The 22,452-nt window shown below is 44.8% G+C and overlaps 1 protein-coding gene across 3 annotated transcripts in view; it reads right to left on the bottom strand.

The window, feature by feature from the left end:
- LOC144679543 (coiled-coil domain-containing protein 102A-like) overlaps positions 1-22,452 on the bottom strand; it is a 632,296-nt gene that overhangs the window by 427,482 nt on the left and 182,362 nt on the right. For all 3 annotated transcript variants that reach the window (XM_078540034.1, XM_078540037.1, XM_078540035.1), the window contains one exon: positions 12,673-12,789. In XM_078540034.1, coding sequence (XP_078396160.1) covers positions 12,673-12,789 — 117 coding nt within the window. The remainder of the gene's footprint in view (positions 1-12,672; positions 12,790-22,452) is intronic.

Here is a 22,452-nt window from a genome sequence, read left to right as displayed (position 1 = left end):
GCTTGGGAGGAACAACTGACCTTGGACCAATGGTTCCCAAAGCTTTTAGACACTGAGGGTTTATATTGTCTCTGTGGTGGTTTGTTTTAGACTATTGGTTGAGATTCATTGCCTTGATTAAACAACAACTTCATTATTGTTGTATAATGTGATTACCAGGATAATAGAAGACAAACTAGATGGGGATTTGATCTTTTATTGTCCAGCGATTTTTATGTTCCTATGATCTAGATATATTGAGCGAATGGACCCAAGAGTGGGGCAGGGATTCTTCAATGCGGGTAATAGCAGCTTGATATATTTTGGGCCATGGTTAATACCTTAAGGGCACAGAATAGTGAGAGGAATCTGGGCAAAGTAGTTCACAAAACATTGGAGATCCATGAACAATAGCACAGGCCATAGGGAAATTGAACAGGGTATAGGATGTATAGCTAGAACAGTTAAATGTAAAGCTAGGAATACAATATTTATGTTCTACAAAATATTCATATGGGATGTCTCCTTTGAAAATATTATGCCATTTTTGGTGCCTTAAGGTAGTGGAGAGCATCAAGGGGAAGGGAAAAAACGAACTTGCATTTACATAGCATCTTTCTCATCCCAAAGCTTTTACAGGCAGTGAAGTGCTTTTGAATTGGGTTCTGCATTTTGAACTTGGGTTGTCTAAGAAACGCGGTTGTCAACTTATGCACAGCAAAGTCCCACAAATAGTGATGAGGAAAGAACCACATTTTCTGCTTTTGATGTTGGTTGAGGGGTAAGTATTGGTCAGGACGCTGGGGTGAACTCCCCTGTTCTTCTTCAAAAATTGTACCAGAGGATCTTTTAAGTCCATCTAACAGAGAAGATGGGGCCTCAGTTTAACCTCTGATCTTAACGGCAGTACAGCACTCTTTCAGTATTGTACTGGAGCATCAGCCTAGATTTTTGTGCTCAAGTGTCCGGAGTAGGTATGAACCCACAACCTTGTGACTCAGAGACAAAACTGCAACAACTCTGGATAGCCACCAGAATAACTTCAGGGATGAAGATAGATTGGAGAGTTTGGGACTGTTCTCCTTGGAGAAGAAGAAGGCTAAGAGGAGATTTGTGTATTTTTTTCACAAAGTTATCAGCCTCCAGAATGCACAGTGACTATGGATTTTCTCCCTACCAGTGTTGGAATAGTCTATTTTCTGAATGCCTGTTTTTGTTTCCATTAGAATTAAAACAAAACATCCAATACATTTTCAGTTTCCCGCATACAAACTTTCAGGTATAGACAAGTTTAACAACTAAATTTAACAAGAAAATAAATTGGTGCACACGGCATTTAATCTTACATGTTATACAGTTGTAAGAAGAAAGAAACTAAAAGACATTTTTATTTTTTAAGAATGTCAGATCTGGTGTTTCTATTTCTAATTACCATGGGCAGAATCGTCCATGCCCGCTGGGTCGGGCGTGTTCGGCAGCTTGAGCGGACATGTGAGAAGGCCTAAAATCGGTTTCACGACATCGTGAAACCAGGTTGCAATTACCTGCTCAGCCCATCGATGGTGGGCCACGTTTCCCACTATTGGACATCAGGAACCTCATTGTAATACATCAACATATCATTATAAGGCTAGCCCACCGGACTCATCTCCCCACCGCCCACTGGATCGTACCCCCACCACACTGACGTGTTTCACAACAGCATATAAAAAGCGTGCACTTGGCATCCTGCACTTTGAGGGGAACTCGGAGGTGAGTGCACAGTAACATTGCGGACCGCTTGCAAGGGACGCCTGATGAACTTCAAGGTTGAGGCGCGTGGCAGGCGGGGGGGAAGGTTGCCCTGCGGTTAAGATAACTTTGGTGGTGGGGGGGGGAAGGCAGCTCTGTGGTTGAAAGTAGTGCACAAGCACGTGTGGGGTGAGGTGGGTGAGCGAGAGAAGCGGCCACGCATTAGGGACACCTTGTATAAAGTGACCATTCCTCTGCAGCTGAGACAGTTCAGGCGCAGCCACATTAATATGATTGGAGTCGGGCCTCTAGCTTCTCTGCCCACTCAAGCAACGCAGAGGCATCAAAATGCCACCAAGTGTTCCAGAGCTTTTCACCCCTCGGGCACAGATTGCAAACGAATGAGGGTTTTAGTGGACTCAAGAACAGTTGGACGACTGGGCACATTGTAATATCTTCTTGCTAAAGCTGGCCATGGAGCAGTCACCGGTGGAGGCGCACACAGCATCATCATTCCGGTTTGGACCAGTCTTTCCCATGGTTTAAGCTAACAGTGCAGCCTTGCAGCACAGGTTAGGAAAATGCTTGTGCTTGATCTGAGAACACAGCATGCAGTCCAGTGGGCAAAGCTGCCGCCAATTGATTGGGTGGAGTGGGGCAGAATAAGGTGGGTTTCAGGAAGCCATGAAGTGCATTAATCTCTAGCCATCCAAGTGGTGGCCAGCACTCTCCACGATGTGTTGAGGGGCCTTCAGGCTTAACCAGGACAAGTTCTTAGTACACCCATGCTAACCCAGGCAGCTCTCTTTTTCATCCTGCAGGAGGAGTACATCAGCATCATGGAGCCTGGTGAACTAGCTGTATGCCTCCTGGTGTACAGAAAGTGAAAAGAACAGAGGAGAGAGCAACTGAGGTGCCTGGCTGCGCAGAGGGAGGAGCAGCACCCTTGGGAAGAAGGGGCAGCTGGGGTGCCCGCACACGCCACCGAAGAGCCACAGTGAACTGCTGCTGGTCAGCACCTAGCTAGACCCAGGGCCTATAGACACTGCCTTTCATTCCTGCAGATGACCAGCATCGCCAAAGACTGCGCATGTCTAGGGAACTGGTCAGTCACATCTGCCAGCTACTGTAGGATTTGGCACCATGTGGGAATGGAGGGCACCCTCTGCCAGTGGTCATGAAAGTGAAAGCAGCACTCAATTTTTATGCCAGTAGCTTCTTCAGAGCTCCACATGTGAGCTTTGTGGGATATCACAAGTTTCCACCCACAAATGCATCCATGAGGTCATGGATGCCATCTTCGCAAGGGCACACAACTTTGTGCATTTCGTCCAGGGCCAGGAGAGCCAGGATGCAAGAGCGATTGGATTCGCCCAGATCTTGGGTTTCCCACAGGTGCAGGGCGCCATCGACTGCACTCACATGGCACTCAGATCTCTGTCGCAACACACGGTCAACTATGTCAACTGCAAAGGATTCCACTCGTTGAATGTGCGGCTTGTGTACGACCACCACAAACACATCCTGCAGGTCTGTTCACGGTTTCCAGGGAGTGTCCATGGCTCCTACATTCTCAGTTGGTCACAGATCCCTGACGTATTCCAGGATCCACAGAGGCTGCTGGGTTGGCTGCTCAGGGATAAGGGCTACCCGCACAGGATGTGGCTGATGACACCTGTGCAGCAGCCTCAGACTGCAGCAGAGCGGAGGTATAACGAGGCTCATCCTGCAACTCGCAGCTTGGTGGAGCAAATCATTGGGATGCTGAAAATGAGGTTCCGGTGCCTGGACCGGTCTGGTTGAGCCCTGCAATATGGTTCACAGAGGGTGTCACATATCACCATAACCTGCTGTGCCCTTTACAACCTGGTGCTGCAACAGAGAGAGGAGCTGGCTGAGGAGGAGGTGCAGGAGGTTGCTTCCGATGAAGAGGACGTCAACAGCAATGAGGGTGAGGAAGTCCTCGAAGGCGACGATGACGGCAATGAAACCCTTGCACTGGCCAGGCAAGGCAGGTGCCCTCAGGAGGCCCTCACAGCTGCTAGATTTGTGGAAGGTGATAACAACATGCAGTGAGAAGACACCATAAGATCCTCACATTGCAGTTTTGAACGTTTGACTCGAGTCTGGCTTATGGCAGCGCACATACCCTCTGCCATAATGCTCCTGTCATGGAGACACAGTGGAGGCCCTAATAGTCACTCGATTGCAGGACAATGATGACAACATGCAGTGAGGACACTCCATAGATCTTCACATAACCTCTGAGAATGTCTGACTCCTGTCTGGCTGAGGGCAGCTCGCTTGCGCTCTGTGGTCAGGGTATTATCATAGAGATGCAGCCGTGAAACTTTAAAAGCGTCTGACCCTTTGTCCACCTTCAACATCTGACCCCTTCAGGAGCACAGCGTCGCTGGTCACAGATGCTGATTGGGGCCAGCCCCACCTTAAAGTTGTTGAGAGCACACAGAGAGAATGACGGAACTCTGTGATGCCTGCCCACAACATTCTGGCAGCAATGACCAGCACCGTCAAGGTGCAGGCATCACTAATATGACAAGGATTGTCAGGCTGGACCATCAATTTGGTCTGAAGGCTGCACAGAGCACAGGGAAAAGGCCCTGGACTGAGATACCAGCACTTATCTTGTGCAGAAAGGTTTCTCATCTGAGTGACACGAACACTGCTCCTCGGAACAAGGACCCACAGGCAGGGAGGCATTCTTGGGAATTTATTGACAATAGTGAACAGTATGTACAAGTGATTAATACCCGTGCCCAGGCTATGCAACTACATCTTCTTAGCCTTCCTAATCCTGCCGCTATGTCTTGGTGCTCCCTGGACATCCACAATGGAGATGGAGGCAGCCTGCTAACTGCTACGCCCTGTCTATGATGACCCTGACGGGAGTTCTCTGGAGGGCCGAGACCTGGAAGTCCTCGGCCTGCTTTTGGGGACCTGCTGTGTGGCAGTGGCACCCTTCTCAAGCTGTGGAGCTGGAGCTGCTGGGGTCACAAGAAGAGGGGATTTGGATGGGCTGGACACTCCCGGAGTCACCTGGGTTGATGACTCCGGGGTGTGCAGCTGCTGATCCTCCTCCCTATAGGTGCCCAAGGGCCCCTGGCTGACTCCTAGGGGAGAAGGGGTAGCTGGAGTGAGATTGAGCTGCCCTGCACCCCTATCGTGTACACACTGTTGGAAGCCAACTATGACATCAGCGATAGAGTTCAGCCCACGCAGCAGTGCAGGAGCGATGTCCTGGACCAAGGTCTCCACGGCGGCCGCCATCCTACTAGTGTTGACCTCAGTGCTGGCGCTATCACCTCAGCCTGAAGGCAGACAGACTCCACCATCGTGACCTGCAACCTGCGGAGTGCAGTGGACATCCTTTCCGGATGTTCCTGACCTTGCCTTTGCAGCTCCAGCAACTGTGACATGACAAAGTACAGAGGCTCGTCACCTGACTTGGACTTAGCAAATTCTTGCAGCAGTCCTACAAGTGCCGAACACCTGGGAAGTCCCTGCCGCCACCTGCTGTGGATCAGACAGTACAATGTGCTCACCAGTTTGTGATGCTGAGGCCGGTCTAAAGATAGGTCCTACTGAGGTATGTGTGTCTCTGCGTTGGTGGAGGGTGTGGGTAAATTCTGTGAAAGGATTTCAAGAGGGATGCCTTCAGATTCCTCTTCAGAGGTTTCCTTGAGGCTTGATTGGAGGCCCTGGGTCATAGACTCTGTTGGCTGTTTGGCAGATGTGCCTGCGAAAGCAAGGAGAAGTAATTAGTGCATGGCAGTGGCCTTTGAAATAGGACACATCACTCACAGTATTGTTGTCTGGTGGATGTTGCACTGCTGGATCCTCATTTGGTACAGCACTGCTGACCTCACCATCAGCACAGGAATGGTCCAGATCCTCGCTGGCCAGCTGGATGGCTCTGTTTTCAAAGTCTGTGAGGACCTTGATTTCAGACCTGCCTCCACCGGTAAGCAACCTCTTCCTCTTGTCGTGTGCCAGTTCGTCCTACATAAATAGAGATGGAGAGAGTGTAAGCAGGATGTCTGTCAGTCTAGATGATGTGTGCCTGGCATGTGTGGGTGGTGAGTGGTCCCATGGATAGGATGAGGGCAATGCATGTGTGTATGACAGGGTGAATGGTGATGTCCCTGAACTGCAGTGAGTGAGGTCCCTGTGGATGTGTGATGGGCTTATGAGTGTGTGAGTCGAGAATGATGAGAAGAGTAACTTACCCTGGCGAAATGGAGGAGATCATTCATCCTCTTGCGGCACTGGGTGGCTGTCCTCTTTTGCAGGGCGTTGGTGCTGGCCACCGCAGCCACTGCCTCCCAAGCCGGATTAGTGAGGTTGCTGCAGCCAGAGCGGGCGTAGAGGACGTCACAGCTAACTTCCACTGCATCCAAAAGGCCCTCTAGGGACGCATCATTGAACCTGGGGGCTGCAGTCTTTTTGCCTTTGAGGGTCATGTCTTCTTTGCAGCAGTCCTGGGCTGGAAGCACTGAGAGGTGCGCGTGCGGCTGCACTTTAAAATGGCGCCCGGCATGATGAAGCAGCGAGGTGATGGCATGGTGGGCAAATGAGAGCCCGCCCACCATGGAAGCAGCGTGTTTCCTGAGAATGCATAATTAATGCGGCGGGTTTGGGACGATACAGTGTGAAAATCCGCCACTGTGGCCGACAGGTAAAACGTCATTTTACTCGCCCGCTGCTGCACTTTGTGCAAATTGGGACGATTCCGCCCCATATCTGAAACTCCTGCTCAACAAAAGTTTTAATTTATTGAAAGCATTCTTCAGAAATCAAATACCACTACAAGATCATTGAATTAGTTTGAAAGTAGTCAAGATTACTGCAGTCTTAGTGTGAGGAACCTGGTTTTTGAAAAATTTGAAAGCTATTGAATTTTGACATTCTTCTTTCTGAGTTAATTTTAAAAGTTTGCAATATTAATTTGGGGTTGCGAATATGCCATTCTTCAAAAAACCACAGGTCAACATAGTTGTCCAACAGAGAATACCTGGAGAGGGAAGAGATGCTTTGTATATCTAAATTAACAAAGAACTGCTGTTGCCAGGCTAAAGCCTCTTGCTGATTGGTTAAAAACACCTGGCCTGAGAGAAGTATTCTTTGAACACCTTAGTCTTTAAAATTCTCGGAGTGAGTGTGGGGGTGCCTTATAAGCACGATGAAAGAAAAAGACTCTTTTTCCCTCTATCTGCCCCACCTTTGTGTTAAACCTTCCTCAGAAACGTCTCATCAGGATAACTCAACTGTTTTTTTGAAAGTCTGCAAAGTTGTGATAAATAAGAGTCACCAAGGACAGTTCACCAAAAAAATCCATCTGAAGGAACTTCCAGACCTACTGCGACCAGAGTTCTGTTTTATCAACAGCATTGAGATCTCTTCAAATGTTATGCTTTTAAAAGAAACTTTCCCATACTCCAGCCTCTGCAGGGGACTGTTTGTTTTGTTCTGTTTTGTGTTTGTGTGTGTGTATGGGGGTTCGAATATCTGTTTTTTTTAAAAGGGGAAAATCGTTACACTTCTAAACCACAAATTGTTTGTTAACCAGTTTATTAGCTTGATTTTTAAAAAGTAGTTTGTTTTATAATAAATCATTTTTTTTTTAGTTTACTGAAAGAAGCCTGGTTGGAGTCTTTTTATGCTGGGAAGAACAGTATCATAGGGGTGACAACTGGCCAGTTTTGTGGGTGAATTAAACATTCAAACTATTGTTACAACCTGTGGAGAAGTGAGGCTAGGATTAACCATGCAATCCTCTTATCTCGGTCCGCAACAGTGGTGAAACTACACAATCTGTATGGCCAGTTAGTGCAGATATTATTCCAACAGCTGTTACATTTATGGCCCTAAGTACCTTTGAGCCTTTCTAGGATTATTAATATTTGTTTCTTGGGGCAGGATCTTCAGCTCGGCATGCGTGTGCGCGCCTGACATGCACGTGTGTGAAATAGCACGGGATGATGCGGGCAAGTGAACGTCATCGCACACTTGTGCGATATTTCGTTCAGCAAGCACGCATGGGAGTCAGCAACACGCCCGTCGGAAATTAAGAGGGCTATTAAGCCCATTAATCAATTAATTAAACAGAATGTTTCACTGCCCACCAACCAGCGGGCAAATAGGCTAAACGGCCTTTGCATTTTTTGCGAAACCTCATCCACGGGTGGGATGAGGTTTCGAACAGTGACTTAAAAAAAGCAATAAAAATTTTTAAAAGTCATTTTTCACATGCTCCTGTTCATGTGACAGAGTCACATTTGGGGACATGTTTTCCTTATTTTTAAAATCTTTATTTTTAATGTTAAAAATCTTCAGCTCCCTGAGGCAGCTCTCTGTGCCTTCAGGGAGCTTTCACTGAGCGCATCCCCGTGCATGCACACACTTCAGCACTTGCGCTTCTCCCACCCCCAGCCCAGCAGCCCTGAGGTTATCAGCCTGCGTTTCATGCTGGCTAGCCATTAATTGGCTAGCTAGCATGAAATCGCAGTCGGGGCCTGATTGCGGGCGGTGGACTGTTGCGCGACCACTCCAGGGCCCGCTTGCTGCGCCTGCCCGACGAGGAGAAAATCCTCCCCTTTGTCTCTCATCATTTATTTTTGACACTGAACTCAAGATGTCACCTCAATTATAAGAATCTGTAACCTGATTGTGTTTGATTATTCAGTTACCATTCTTTCTAACTCTCTTAACCCTCCAAATGGTATTAAGCAAACCTAGCTTGCAAATCCATAGAGGACCACAACAGCTAGGACACGTTATTGGGGCATTGTTGAATTTTGGATAAGAGAGCTGTGAGTTTAAATGTAGTCTTGGCTGTACTTAAGACTAAGCTGCATTTATTTAGAAAGTTTTGATAATTTTGACCACATCACCAGATGGGGCACTATGTGAAAGTGAAGGATTTTACACTAGGCAAGTTTCACTATGCTGAAGGGGATTTTCTGTTGGTTCATCATGGAGTATAAAAGGAGGACATTCAGACCATCATGCTTCTGCTGGCTCTTTGAAAAAACTATCCACTTCTACGCTCTTTCCTTGTACCTCTTTTTTTTTTATCTTTGTACGTATATAAACTTTCCCTTTGAAAGTTACTGTTGAACCTGCTTCCATCACTGTTTCAGGCAGTGCATTCCAAATCATAACATCACTAAGTAAAAAAATTCTCCTCGTAATTATACTATAAAGGGTTAACAGAGGAGTATGCTAATGTATGACATAGATGATGATATATCACTGACATCAGTCAGTCAAGTGTTAGATGAGAGAGAGAGAGAGGGGTTGGAATACCATGCTCAAGAGCAACATACCTACTCTGTAACCGTTTAGATGTAGTACCAATAAACAGGTGTTAAGTAAGTTCCAGAGCATGACTACAGTCCATCTAGTAACTTATTACCACATCTAGAGTCCTTAAATAAGAAGGACCATTTCAGAATATGGTGGCAGCAGTGGAGATACCAATGTAAAAAATACACTGGTGTTATCAGCAGAAACACAGAGTGAAGAAAAACTTGATAGCAGCTCATACTACTCGAAGCAAGGAGGAGGCAACTGGAGAGAGGTAACAATAACTGTACCCGGTGAGTAGTCCCTGCCCTTACTCCACCTGTTTGATTGTCTCCAGAGAGGCCAGAAGTGGAAATGCTATTTCCTTCGAGATTGAGCAGCATCGGGCCCTCGAGCAGAAGGAAGTTCCTTTCTTTATGCTGTAGGTCCAGCAGCAGACTTTAGCTAACGAAAGGTTGAAGATTGTTCCATGAATGGCATAATCTGGTTTTTCCAGGATTCTAGAAGTATGCCGACTTTGCCACTCAAGAAGGATGTGCATTGATTGTGAACAACTATCAATGTGGAGAGAATCAACGATCTGTCGCCCCTTGTATCAAAGAGGAGCAATAATCCTGCCTTTAATTGGAAGGTCTGCGCTGCCTGGACCTTGTGATTTGATGTCTGATGGACGGTTCTCCTGAGGCAGGGAATGGAGGAGTCCACTGAGGACTTTGAGACGTTTCACAGAGCCTTTGATACCTATTTTAGCCCAAAGCAAAACTTAGTAATAGAATGAGCAAGTTTTAACTAAAGGTTGCAACAGCCTGGGGAATCGACTGAATTATTTTTCACTGATCTATATTGCCTACCTAGTTCTTATGGACGCAGGGCACTGAAGGACAAGCTAATCCGTGATCTCATAGCCGTGGGCATCAGAAATGAAAATCTCTGTCTTTCTGCAAACCAAAGTTGACCTTACTTTAGATCAGTTGGTCCAGTATGTGAGGCAGGTAAAGTTTAGAGAATTTAACTGGGCTATGATTCGGCTCGATTCCAAGGCTTCACATGAATCTGTTGACTGGATAGGCCCCAGGGCAGTGGCCCCACCAATAAGAAAGCCCGCCAAACCAGGCGAAATGGCAGGAAACTCCACAGCGGCCGCTATTTTGAGATGCTTGCGTTGTGACACAAAGAACCAACACAGACGCCAGGACTGTCCAGCAAAGAGTGCGGAATGCTTCCAGTGTGGAAAAGGTGGACATTTCAAGCATTTCTGCAAATCCAACAACCTCAATTGAGGTAAAAGACAAGAAAATATTGATGAAACACACTCCATCTAAGGAATTGTAAATCAAGACAAAAACAAAATTACAGAGTTCCCTAAGGGAAGTTAATGGTCTTAGTCCAGACTATTGGTCAGTTGCAGTGCAAGTTAAAGGTGTTGATACCATCTTTATGATTAATACTGGAGCTGGCGTTAACATACTAGCAGATGATCTCGACTGGATTCACCCAATATCGCTTCATCCATCAGACATCAAATTACAAGGTCCAGGCAGCACAGACCTTGGGTATTGTACCCCCTAGCTGTGATGTCTTCCCCTGGCTGGGGTGTCTAGAGCCAGGGAACACAGACTCAGAATAAAATGCAGGTTATTAAGGGCTTATTAAAGAATGGCAGAGAATGACTAAAAAGCTAATCAGAAGAAAGAAATTAAAGTATGAGAGGAAGCTAGCTAGAAATGTAAAAATGGATAGCAAGAATTTCTACAGGTATTTAAAAAGGATCAGAGTAAGTAAAGTGAGTGTTGGTCCTCTATGAAGACCTCTTGACCTGAATTGGCTCATTCCAGGAGAAAATTATGAGTTGCAGCACTGAGTGATCTGTTGGAGAATGAGGTCTTAGATGTCGGTCTGTCTTTCCAATTGATAGACGCACCACATGAAGTTTCAGATGCCTTTTTTGAGGAGTCAGCTGTGTTTCTAGCGGCTGAGCAGCAGTCAGATCCTTGTTCCGCTGAACTTACCAATGCATTACCTAATCTATCTCTCAGCAATGGGTAAACTAACAGAGGATCACACAGCTAAAGGGCTGGTACCTTCCCAGGGTGAAAGTCAAGTGAGACCCATAACTCAGTCCCAGCTGAAAATTTTCTTCCCTCTCGAGCTGGATGTCAGCGCAGAAGCTGCAGCAGAATCTTTAGCACTTCTAAAGCCGTAGAATCCCGTACAGCAATCTTGCCTCCAAGTTATTCATTTACAGGAAATTTGTCTTTATTTTGCAATTGAAATTCATCCCATTGCAGAAGATGGCACTGTCTTGTCTCCATATCTTTAGCAATCCTTCCCATTGCCCAGAGTGGAGCAGCCTCACACAAAGATAAGTGTGGTTCTCTTACCACTGCCTACAGAAAGTAGTCCTTCCAAAATGTCATCAGGAAATCATCTTTTCTTTTCTTGAAAGGCTTAAAGGAACTTTGTCATCTTTTCCTTTGTTGTCCAGATTCATTGGAATCTCAGCTCTTCAAACCTTTACAGTCTTCGATGTAGAAGAGAATGATACAGCTGTGACAGTCTTCCCGGGAGTTGAAGATCATTCATCTTCTGAAAGACTTTCCCTATGTGCTTCAATGGAGCAAAAAGTTCCTCAGAGAGTACTGATTTCTTCTCTTCTAGTCCCAGAGAGTCCAAAGGTTGATGCCCTTCAGTCTTCTCTCTTGGATCAGTCTTCCGTTGAAAAGTCCTCGTTGTCCTTGCAGTTCAGTAAGCCTGAGACTTCTACTCTGCTTACCAGCAATGCTGCTAAATTTCTGCCCCATTCTTCTGATGATTATGTCCTCCAAGACAAAGAAGAAACCCTGCACATCTCCAAGACATCTTCCCTAAGGGCCGAGAATACTGTGGGAGACTGAATCCCTCACAACTGTGACTTGGTGAGGGTAAAGAGTAAGAGTTGGAGTTGGTTAGAAGCTGTAGTTGTAAAAAGGGAGTTACAGAAATGCAATGTAAATAGTTAAATACATAGTTTCATATTGTTGTTGAAAACTGGATAGTCAGGGGTAGGTGTAGTAGAAAGGGTTAGTGAAAAGAATATGCTAACATATGATTTAGATGATGATGTATCACCGACATTAGTCAGGCATGTGTTAGACTCGAGGGAGAAAGGTTGGAACATCATGCTCAGGAGCAGCATACCTACTCTGTAACCTGTTTAGATGCAGTACTAATAAATGAGTGTTAAGCAAGTACCAGAGCATGACTACAGTCTGTCTAGTAACCTAATACCACGCCTAGAGTCTTCAGATAAGAAGGCGATGGTGGAAAACTATTCATTGAGTAGCCTTTTGCCTTTTTTGTTGCAGGAAGGATGCAGGGAACGTGTAGGCAATGGGGTAAGCTGTGGTCAAACAGGCTGAGGATCTAGAATGTGCAAAACTGACCCATTACAATACCACCACTGCTGGGAGTTTTTGATTTCAGAATGACTAATTTACATATGGGGAGATAGGAATTTATATTTGGAAAAGCTAACACACATGTGGCAATAGTCAGTAAAGCTTTGTAGACAGATATTGCGCACTGACGTAAAAATGGTGGTCTGTAACCAGACACTTTTTTAATTGCTCGAGTATTAAGACAAATCTGTAGCATTACCTCAGTACGTAGATCAGCCAATTTCCTATCCATGTTTGACCTAGCTCCAACTTCATCTTCCAGATCTTCTGAGATCCTTCCAAGCTCATTCTGATGAACATCACGGAGGAGGGTCAACTACGTAGCAGAAATAATAACATATTCTTGAATACAGTCACCTCAATTAATTATGTTTTGTAGGAGAATGTTCTGAACATTTATCATACAATTCCCCAAAGCAATCACAGATGCCTTCCTACAAACACATTGATTTGTTCCTACCCAATTATGTAAAACATTCAACTTTCCTACTTTTGCAAAGTACAGCTTTTCAATTGTTATTTAAATCAGAGATTTATTTTACAATTGGCATTGGGTAAAAATGCAATAATGCCGCAAGATGTATATGGAAACCAGATAACGATGCGAAAAAAATACAAGGTAAGAAAGGAATGTAAATTTTGCACAACAGCCCCAAGGTGTAATGCATTCATGATTAAGCACAGTCTGGGACAGCAAAATTCAATTTGCAGTCCTGATTAACATGAACACTCCAGGTTTCCTCTAACCAGCAAGATGCAGATGTTGGTTGCATTCGGATTAACTGTCAGGCTTGACGCTGACCAGAGATGAGGCACCCAGCCAATGGATGTTGAGACAATTAACAGACATTCCAACCCTAGATCATATGCTGGGGCTTGACAGTGCCTGCCAACAGAACACATCAATGGTTTTCAACTGTTTTGACAAGGGAGTTTTAATGGATTATTTTTTTTTTAAGAAAACTCGTCCATTGAACTATTTGCTGTTCCTTACCTATTCCATCAGCTGGAAATCATAATATGAAAAAATTGAGAAACTAAGAATGTGTTTAATTAACCAAGGCAGGGATTTTCCGGCTCTGTTGCGGGCAGGACCCGCCGTGGGCGAGGCAGCGCCCCAGCCGGAAGTCCATTGACTTGCGACAGGACCGGATGATCCTGGAAGCGGGCAGGTGTGGAAAATCCCGCCCCAAGTTATTTTTGCTGCCCATCTGGAAATTTAAATGATTAAACCTGTCAAGGACATTATGAAACTCCTGGAAAGTACGAGAAAATATAACAATGTGATAGGAAATTGAGAAGGCACCTGACCCAGAGCCAGGGTCGTCTAGAGATGGACAGAGATGTGTAAAGACCTAGGATGGAGTCAGCTCCATACCTATACCCTCTACTATATATATGTATCTAGTTATGAGCAATTAATAAATAACTTGCTGTTAATATACTCAAGGCTACAAAGCTTACTCCATGGTGTCTGAAGCAGGAATCTTCAGGGGCAAGTGAGGATTTTTTTTTCATTTACACAGTGAGTTTTTATGACCTGGCATACACTGCCTGAAAGGATATTAAGATTCTATAATCATTGTTTATTGAAGAGACCATCTAACGAGGAGAATGGAGTGCTTAAGAAATGAAAATAATGGAAAGAAAGATGATCTTAAATTGAAGGATTAATTATTTAACCCCCTCTTTGGGTCATGAAGTCTCCAGCTCCAACCGCAGGGGGGCCATCTCCATGAAGCTGGGGGTGACTCCAGGAAAATCACCCTTCATTGGGCCTTCAATTATTTAAATTGGCTGCCTGCTGTGTCCGGTCCTGCTGCTGGGAAATTTCCTAGGCGGGGCACGATGCTGCACGACTCACTACTATCTCCCTGACACCACCAGCCCCACCTGCCACCTCCCTGCCCACCAGCCCAGAGCCAGGAAAATCTTAACCATTATCTCCTGATGTGGCCCGGTGTCATATTTTGTTTTACAATGCTCCTGGGCAGCACCTTTATTATGTTAAAGCACTGTACAAATATAAGTTGTTGCTGTTACTTTCAGAGAAAAATTATAAACATTATTAATATCTGAGATGGAACTCATCTCAGGAGGAATAAAGCAAACTGCCCTAAGCTCAGGTAGTTGCCCATGTTTTAGAGACTGCAAGATAAATTATATTGTGCATTTACTTCAGCCATAAGTGGAACATGACATGGCACTAACAATCCTGCTAGACTGGTCCCCAATCATTCCAAAAAGGCCTACTAACACCATCCTTGATCTGTGTACAGAAGGTCAGTTGATTATATAACAAAGGCAGCTAACCACATCCCAGCTAATTACATCTAGCCACATGTAGGCTTTAACACAAGGATGTAATATGATTTTGCAGCTACTGAACATCAGTGTAAACAATACCAAAATGAATTTAATTTATCAGTGTAAACAATAATAAAAAGAACTTCAGTGCCCCAAAACCTCAATAGTTCCTGCTATTTCAAAGTAAATGGCTGTAAAGGTTGAGGTAAATCCTGACTCAAGTGGATAATGTGTCCTTCACATTTTCTAAAGACAACCAGCATAAATCTTTATTTATTGTGTTCTAGCCTGAGGGAACAGCTCTAACTCTGATTTCTAGCTCTGGTTTCTCTACTGTCAGCCTTGTTTTCAGTCTGCACTACTGTTGTACTTTTGAGTTAGATGTTGCTGTCAGATTGACAGGACAACCACAGACTGGGGATGTGAGCCAGAAGAAGCCACACAAAGTGTCTAACTGTATCGGCTCAGGCGATGGAAATTAATTAGAAAAACGCCTTAAGATGCATTCCCACGCTAAAGTTTGGAATGGCTCATCTTTTTGGGCTCTTCAACAGCTAATTTCAAGAGGTCCACCACCTCCAGTGAAGCAGCAGCAAAGTTAATTGGCAGCTCTACTGTGTAGAGGAGGAGTCCAGGCGATCGCACTGCAACCCTCTTGCCCAGAGACAGGACAAAGGAAACAAGCAAACACATGTTTTAGATCAGCTCGCACAAATGTTGTTGAGTGAGGCAGGGAGTAGACGAGCTTTCCTTAACAAGCAAACTGCCCTTAGCTCAGATAGTTGCCCATGTTTTAGAGACTAAAGTCTCTAAAAAAAAAGTGCAAAAAAAAGATGAATGTTTCTAGCCTCCTAACAGGGCCCAGATGGCAGATTTTGATTTTTATTTTGGTACAAGGAAGGATGTTGGGGTGAAAATTACTTAGTTGCTCATTCAATAACTGCAAGATAAATTATATTGTGCATTTACTCTTAGTTTTTTTTTAACTCATTTAAGTTTAAATCAATCCACAATTTGGAATATTGTAGAAGCGCCTGTTGCATTATGTGGAGAATTATAGTATTCAGTCCATTTTGTAAGGTGGTCTCAGAGTTACAGCCTCCCTCCCAGTTATACTATCTAGATAGTAGTTATGAAAGTAAGCTATTTGCCGAAAGTGACACAAGGCCTGCATACAGGAAAGACCAGTGTCGCTCTACCTGAGACAACATCTAGGGGAAACTCAAAAATCATGACAGTTATGTAGTCCCATTGCTTTGTCTTTCTTATGAAAATATATTACTTCACATTTCTCTGCATTAAATTTTATTCACACCTGTCTGCCTATTCCACTATCCACTCCATGTCACCCTAAAGACTTCAGAGTCCTCTTTGCTGTTTGCACAATCTCCCACTTTCAGCAAATTTCATGACGTGCTCCCTATGCCCATGTCTAAATCATTTATACATACCAAGGACAAAGGTGAACACAGCACTGATCCTGTGGTTCACCCCTTCCAAACTTTCTCCTATCTGAGCAACCCCCATTCATCTTAACAGTCTGTTCTCTCTCTGTTATCCAACTAGCTATCCATGCTGCTATATTAGTTCTTGGCTGCAAAATACAACCCCTTTTTTGGCACTATGAGTGTCATTTTGCCTCCAAGATGGCATTCGCACACTTCTGGTGCGAGCCACACTTGACAGGTTTTGATGAGAGCATCAGCACACGCATGGGAATCGTCCGTAAGAAGTATGCAAAGTAGGTAAATCTTGGTGTCAACCAGTGATTTGATGCAAGCGCTGTCATTTTAAAGCTCAACACTCCAGCTAATATCTCTTATACACATACAGCTGAATATGTGTTCAGCAATGGGGAGGAATTCCCCACCATTTATTTAACGGGATTACCAACTACTTTCAGGTTAGTTGCCGATTGATTTCTACTGGCTTGTGCTGTTGTTTTAGAAGTGATCACAGAGTCGCAGAATTGTTACAGTGCAGAAGGAGGCCATTCGGCCCATCGTGTCTGCACTGGCTCTCCAAATGAGCATTAAGACTCAGTGCCATTCTCCTGCCTTTTCCCCGTACTCTTACACATTGTTCCTCTTCAAATAATCATCCAATGCCCTCTTGAATGCCTCAATTGAACCTGCCTCCACCACACTTTCAGGCAGTTCACTCACTGTGTGAAAAGGTTTTTTCTCACATCACATTTGCTTCTTTTGCAAATCAGTTTAAATATGTGCCGTCTCGTTCCCAATCCTTTTACGAGCAGGAACAGTTTCTCCCTATTTACTCTATCCAGCTGCCTCATGATTTTGAACACCTCTATCAAATCTCCTCTTAGCCTTCTCCTCTCCAAGGAGAACAGTCCCAACCTCTCCAGTCTATCTTCATAACTGAAGTTTCTCATCCCTGGAACCATTCTTGTAAACCTCACTTGCATTCTCTTCTATGTGTTCACATCCTTCCTATAGTGTGGCACCTAGAACTGTACACAATATTCCAGGTGAGATCTAACTGGTGTCTTATATAAGCTCAGCTTAATGTCCTTGCTCTTGTCTTCTATGCCCCTATCAATAAAGCTCAGGATACTGTATAGTTTATTAACTGCTCCCTCCAACTGTCCTGCCACCTTCAATGATCTGTGCACATATACACCCAGGTCCCTCTGCTCCTGCACCCCTTCAGGATTTCACCCCTTATTTTATATTGTCTCTCCATGTTCTTCCTACCAAAACGCATCACCTCACACTCCTCCGCATTGAACTTCACCTGCCACCTATCTGCTCACTGCACCAACTTGTCTATATCCTTTTGAAGTTCAACACTGTCCTCACAGTTTACAATGCTTCCAAGTTTTGTATCATCTGCAAACTTTGAAATTGTCCCCTGCACACTGAGATCTAGATCATTAATATATATCAGGAAAAGCAAGGGTCCCAATACCAGCACCTGGGGAACTCTACTACAAACCTTCCTCCAGCCTGGAAAATATCCATTAACCATTATTCGCTGTTTCTTATTGCTCAGCCAATTTTGCATCCATGTCGTTACTGTCCCTTTTATTCCATGAGCTATAACTTTTCTCACAAGTCTGTTGTGTGGCACTGTATCAAATGCCTTTTGAAAACCCATGTACACCACAACAATGGCATTACCCTCATCTAACCTCTGTTACCTCTTCAAAATGCTCCAGCAAATTAGTTAAACATGATTTCCCCTTTAGAAATCCATGCTGGCTCTTCCTAGGGGACTATTAATTCTGTCCCGAATAATTGTTTCTAGAAGCTTCCCCACCACTGAAGTTATAACTGACTGGTTTGTAATTGCTGGGCTTATCCTAACAACCTTTTTTGAACAAGGGCGTAATGTTTGCAATTCTCCAGTCCTTTGGCTCCTGAGTCTAGAGAAGACTGAAAAATTATGGCCTGCAATTCCCACTCTTACTTCCTTCAATATCTTTGGATGCGCCTCATCCGGTGCCAGTGCTTTGTCAACTTTAAGTACCAACAGTTTATCCAACACTTCCTCCTTATGAGTTTTGAACCCTTCTAGTGACAGGGTTTCCTCCTCTGTCACTGTGGCCTTGATAACATCTGCTTCCTTGGTAAAGACAGATGCAAAGTATTCAATTAACACTCAGCCATGCCCCCCGCTTCCATGTGAAAATCCCCTTTTTGGTCACTAATAGGCCCTACTCCTCCTTTTACCACCCTCTTACTATTTATGTAGCAATAGAAGACTTTGGCATTCCCCTTTATGTTGGCTGCCAGACTTTTCCCATAATCCCTCTTTGCTTCTCTTACTTGCTTTTTCCCCTCCCCTCTGAACCTTCGCTATTTTCTACCTGACATCTGTCATAAGCACACTTTCTTCTGGTTTCTAAAGTTGTTTAAAGTTGCTATAGCCTACAGTGGGTGGTGTGGTATATGCTGAAGGACTTGCTCCCGACTTCATGGATTCTACACAAACCACTTGCTCCCAGATATGTTCCACTTGCACTATAGCATGACAGGGAGAATGAGCAGTGAGAATACAAAACAAAACAAGCTGTTGGAAGAGGAAGAGAAGATGAAGAGGAGAAGGACATTCAGCAGGAGGCCATAGCTGTCCAGACTGCTCAGAGAGCAATTCTCCTACTTGAGTCTCAGCAAGGAGCAGCATGTGAGATGCCTCTGCTTCATTAAGGACGGCCTCACCAAAATCTTCCACCTTCTGCAGCTGCAACTGCAGCCTCAGAGCAGAGTGAGGGCCACTTTGCTAGTGATTATGAAGGTGGCTGTGGCCATGAACTTTTATAATTAGGGCTTTATTCCATGCTGGAACAGGTAATATTTGCAACATCTCTCAGTTTGCTGTCCACTCTTGCCTAAAGAAGGCCACTGAGGCTCAATATTCCAAGAGAGCTGAATACATTTCATTATCTCATGCCAGAGAAGCAGGCAGAGTGAGCACACAGGCTTTGTGAGGATTGACGGCTTTTCCGTGGTGCAGAGTGCCAATGATGGACATGCACATCACTTTTCAGATGCCGCCTGTCAACTCTGAGATGTACCACAACCAATAGGGGTTCCACTCCCTCAACATCCAGCTGGTGTGCAACCATATACAGTGCATCACGCAGGCCACTGCCCAGTAGTCTGGCAGCAGTCATGACATCTTCATTCAGTGGCAGTCCACTGTGCCAGCTGCATTTGAGCTACAACAACCAACCAAAGGGCATTCCTTTGACAGCAGGGCTTATGACTCCAGTGGTAACCCTGCATGTATGGGGAGCATGCACATAACGAAAGTCATACTGGCACATGAAATGTGATCTAAAAGACCACACCTCCACTGCCGGGACCACTCTGGAGGAGTCCACAGTATTGGCAGAGCGTGTGTCAATATTAATGGTCTGCTACATGCTGCACAACCTCACCATCATAAGGGCACAACCCCTGCCACCAGTTGAGCAGCAGGAGGAGAAGGATTGGCAAGAGGAGGAAGAGATGGAGGAAGAAGAAGGGAGGAGGCAACAAACATGGAAGCTCTATAGATGGAGGATCATCATCATCTCAGAAGGCTAGCATCATCTTCCCAGGGAAAGGCGAGGTAACTAGTTCTCTTCCATGTCAGCTCATAAAAGGTCATAAAAGTTATTGAAACATTGCTAACTACAAATATATTTATTTTAATCTATTCAATAGACTGTCTAAAGTTGTTAAATTGTCAACTATCAAGGGAGTTTAATCCTAAATTAATCTCACCAATTTATATCAATCCCAAAAACTGATTTCAATCACAAATTTATAATCATCAAACAGTTAATCTTAAATTAGTGCGGAATAACTGAATCACCTTTAAAGTCTCTTATTTATTTTATCAATTGTTACGGACAGGGCCAGAGAATTGAAACTAGAGAACTAGGGAATAGGTTGGATTGGAAGATAGGAGAGGCCATGGTGGGGGGCAGTGGAGGGACATAAGTTGACATGGGGGGGGGGGGGGGGGGGCATGGGGAGTGGGTGTGGTGGGGGGTTGGTGAGGGGGTATGAGCAGTGAGGTCTAGAGGGCTGCTTTCTGTTTTATTGCTTTTCTTACAACTGGGACAAAGTCTCACAGCACCTAGGCGGGCATTTTAGTCAGCCCGTCTCCACACTCGACAGATCTTGTGTCTGCCTCAGAACTCTTTCTAGGTCGGCAGGTCCAGCTCCAGCAAACATGCACACACAACCCCCCACCAACAACCTCCCCCCCCACCGCCACCGCCCCCACCCCTGCCACCCAGTACGATAATCCTGCCTTTGCTGGATTAATCCTGAGGCAGATGGGCCGAGCTGGGAAATTTCCTGACTCCCGCTACCCACCTCAAGGACGAAAATTCAGCCTATTAAATTCCATTAAATTCCATTAACACATTTTCTGATTGCTTTCTCGTAATGTGGAGCCTAACCTGGCAGGAGTGCAGAATGGGCATGGGCACCTTGTGGATTTTCATCCACTAAAATTAATGGACAGGAGAACAGTTTTCCATTTATTCCCAGGGATGGTTGGGGTGGGGGGTGGGGGAAACAGATGACACATCACAGATAAGGCCTGGATTTGTTGCCTATCCCAAATTGCCCTTGAGTAGGCGGTGGTTAGACACCAACTTGAATACAGCTGAGTGTGACTTGCTCGGCCATCTCAGAGGGCAGTTAAGAGTCAACCACGTTGCCATGTGTCTGGAGTCACACGTTGGCCAGACCAGGTAAGGACGGCAGGTTGCCTTCCCTAATGCCCATTGATGAACTGGATGGGTTCTTACAACAATCCAATAGTTTTACAGTTACTGATGGTAGCATTTTATGGCAGATTTTATTTAACTGAATTTATATTCCCCAGCTGCCATGGTGGGATTTGAACTCAAGCTGCTGAATCAGTAATCCATTAGCCCAGTAATATACGTATATAGGAATTAGGAGCAGAACTAGGCCCCTCAAGCCTGATCCACCATTCAGGTAGATCATGGCTGATCTGACTGTGGCCACAACTCCACTTTCCTTCCTACGCCTGTAACCTTTGAACATAAGGGAAACATAACCATTGTGTCACCTTTCCCCAATGGGATGGATGGGTGTAATTTTCTGATATGCATTCTACACTAGGGTCAAACAACTCGTCTTGTATTACCCATTTTAATCTTCGTGTCAAAATGTTTTGCAAGGAAGTAGTTTAATGGTCTAAAACCGCTAATTGGAAAACGGGGAACCTAAAGTTATATATTCATAAACCATACCTTCACTTCTACACTGATGTTTTATTCAGATTCAAAAACATGGTAGAAGTGTTGCTGTTTGTTTGGGAAGCAGGGATCCATCCCTAGTTAACAGGACAGAAAAGTTTGAAAATAGAATGCTACACCAACAGCGCAGAATGTTCAAAAATGGGATGGTTAATGCACAAAATAGACATACTGCTATAAAGCAAAGGTGAGTGGTGGGGTGGTTGGTGGGGAAGGTGGTGTAGAGGTTAAGATGGAAAAAGCAACCCGGCATAACACATAAGAATTAGTACAGTTCAACAGAAGAGCAGATGTATGCCCCAGACAGGATAAGGGAGTCTACTGCAAGCACAGCAAGATCACATAACAATGTGGTTACTATGATTAATGTAGTAACAAGAAATAAGAACCTACAACTAAAGGCATCAAGTTGCCCACTCATATGTATAAAGTGATTAGAGGGGCTAACTATCTCTATTGTTACTAGTGTAGATGAGGAATCAGATGTCATTATGAAAACCACAGTGGGTGTTAATCTTGGTACATAGGCTAAAAAAAAAAGCTGGTGTAATGAAGTGATGATTGATGAAATTGTATCTTGAGCATCAGAAGTTTGAATTCATTATAACTAAAATCATGCGATGTATAACCATGAAGCTGTGTGACTGCAAATGTGTTTAAACTGGCGATTTGTAGAGTTCACTTTGAAGGAGTTCGGAAAGGGGAAGGAGTCTGGGGGGAGGAGGGAATTAGGGGGGAACATGGAGTAAGGGTGGAGGAAGGATTAAGGGTGGAAGAGGGAGTAAGGGAGAGGAAGGAGTAAGGGGGTGAGGGGGGAATGTCCAGGAGATCTTGCAAGGGAGGGGTTTGTGGAATCGATGACTGCCACCTGGGGAGTGAAATGAGGGTGGACATGGTAGGAGGGAATGGTGAAAACGAGAG

This window comes from Cetorhinus maximus, chromosome 4 (genome assembly GCF_964194155.1).
Source record: "Cetorhinus maximus chromosome 4, sCetMax3.hap1.1, whole genome shotgun sequence".
Classification (NCBI taxonomy): domain Eukaryota; kingdom Metazoa; phylum Chordata; class Chondrichthyes; order Lamniformes; family Cetorhinidae; genus Cetorhinus; species Cetorhinus maximus.
This window is presented reverse-complemented; position numbering and strand designations above follow the sequence as displayed.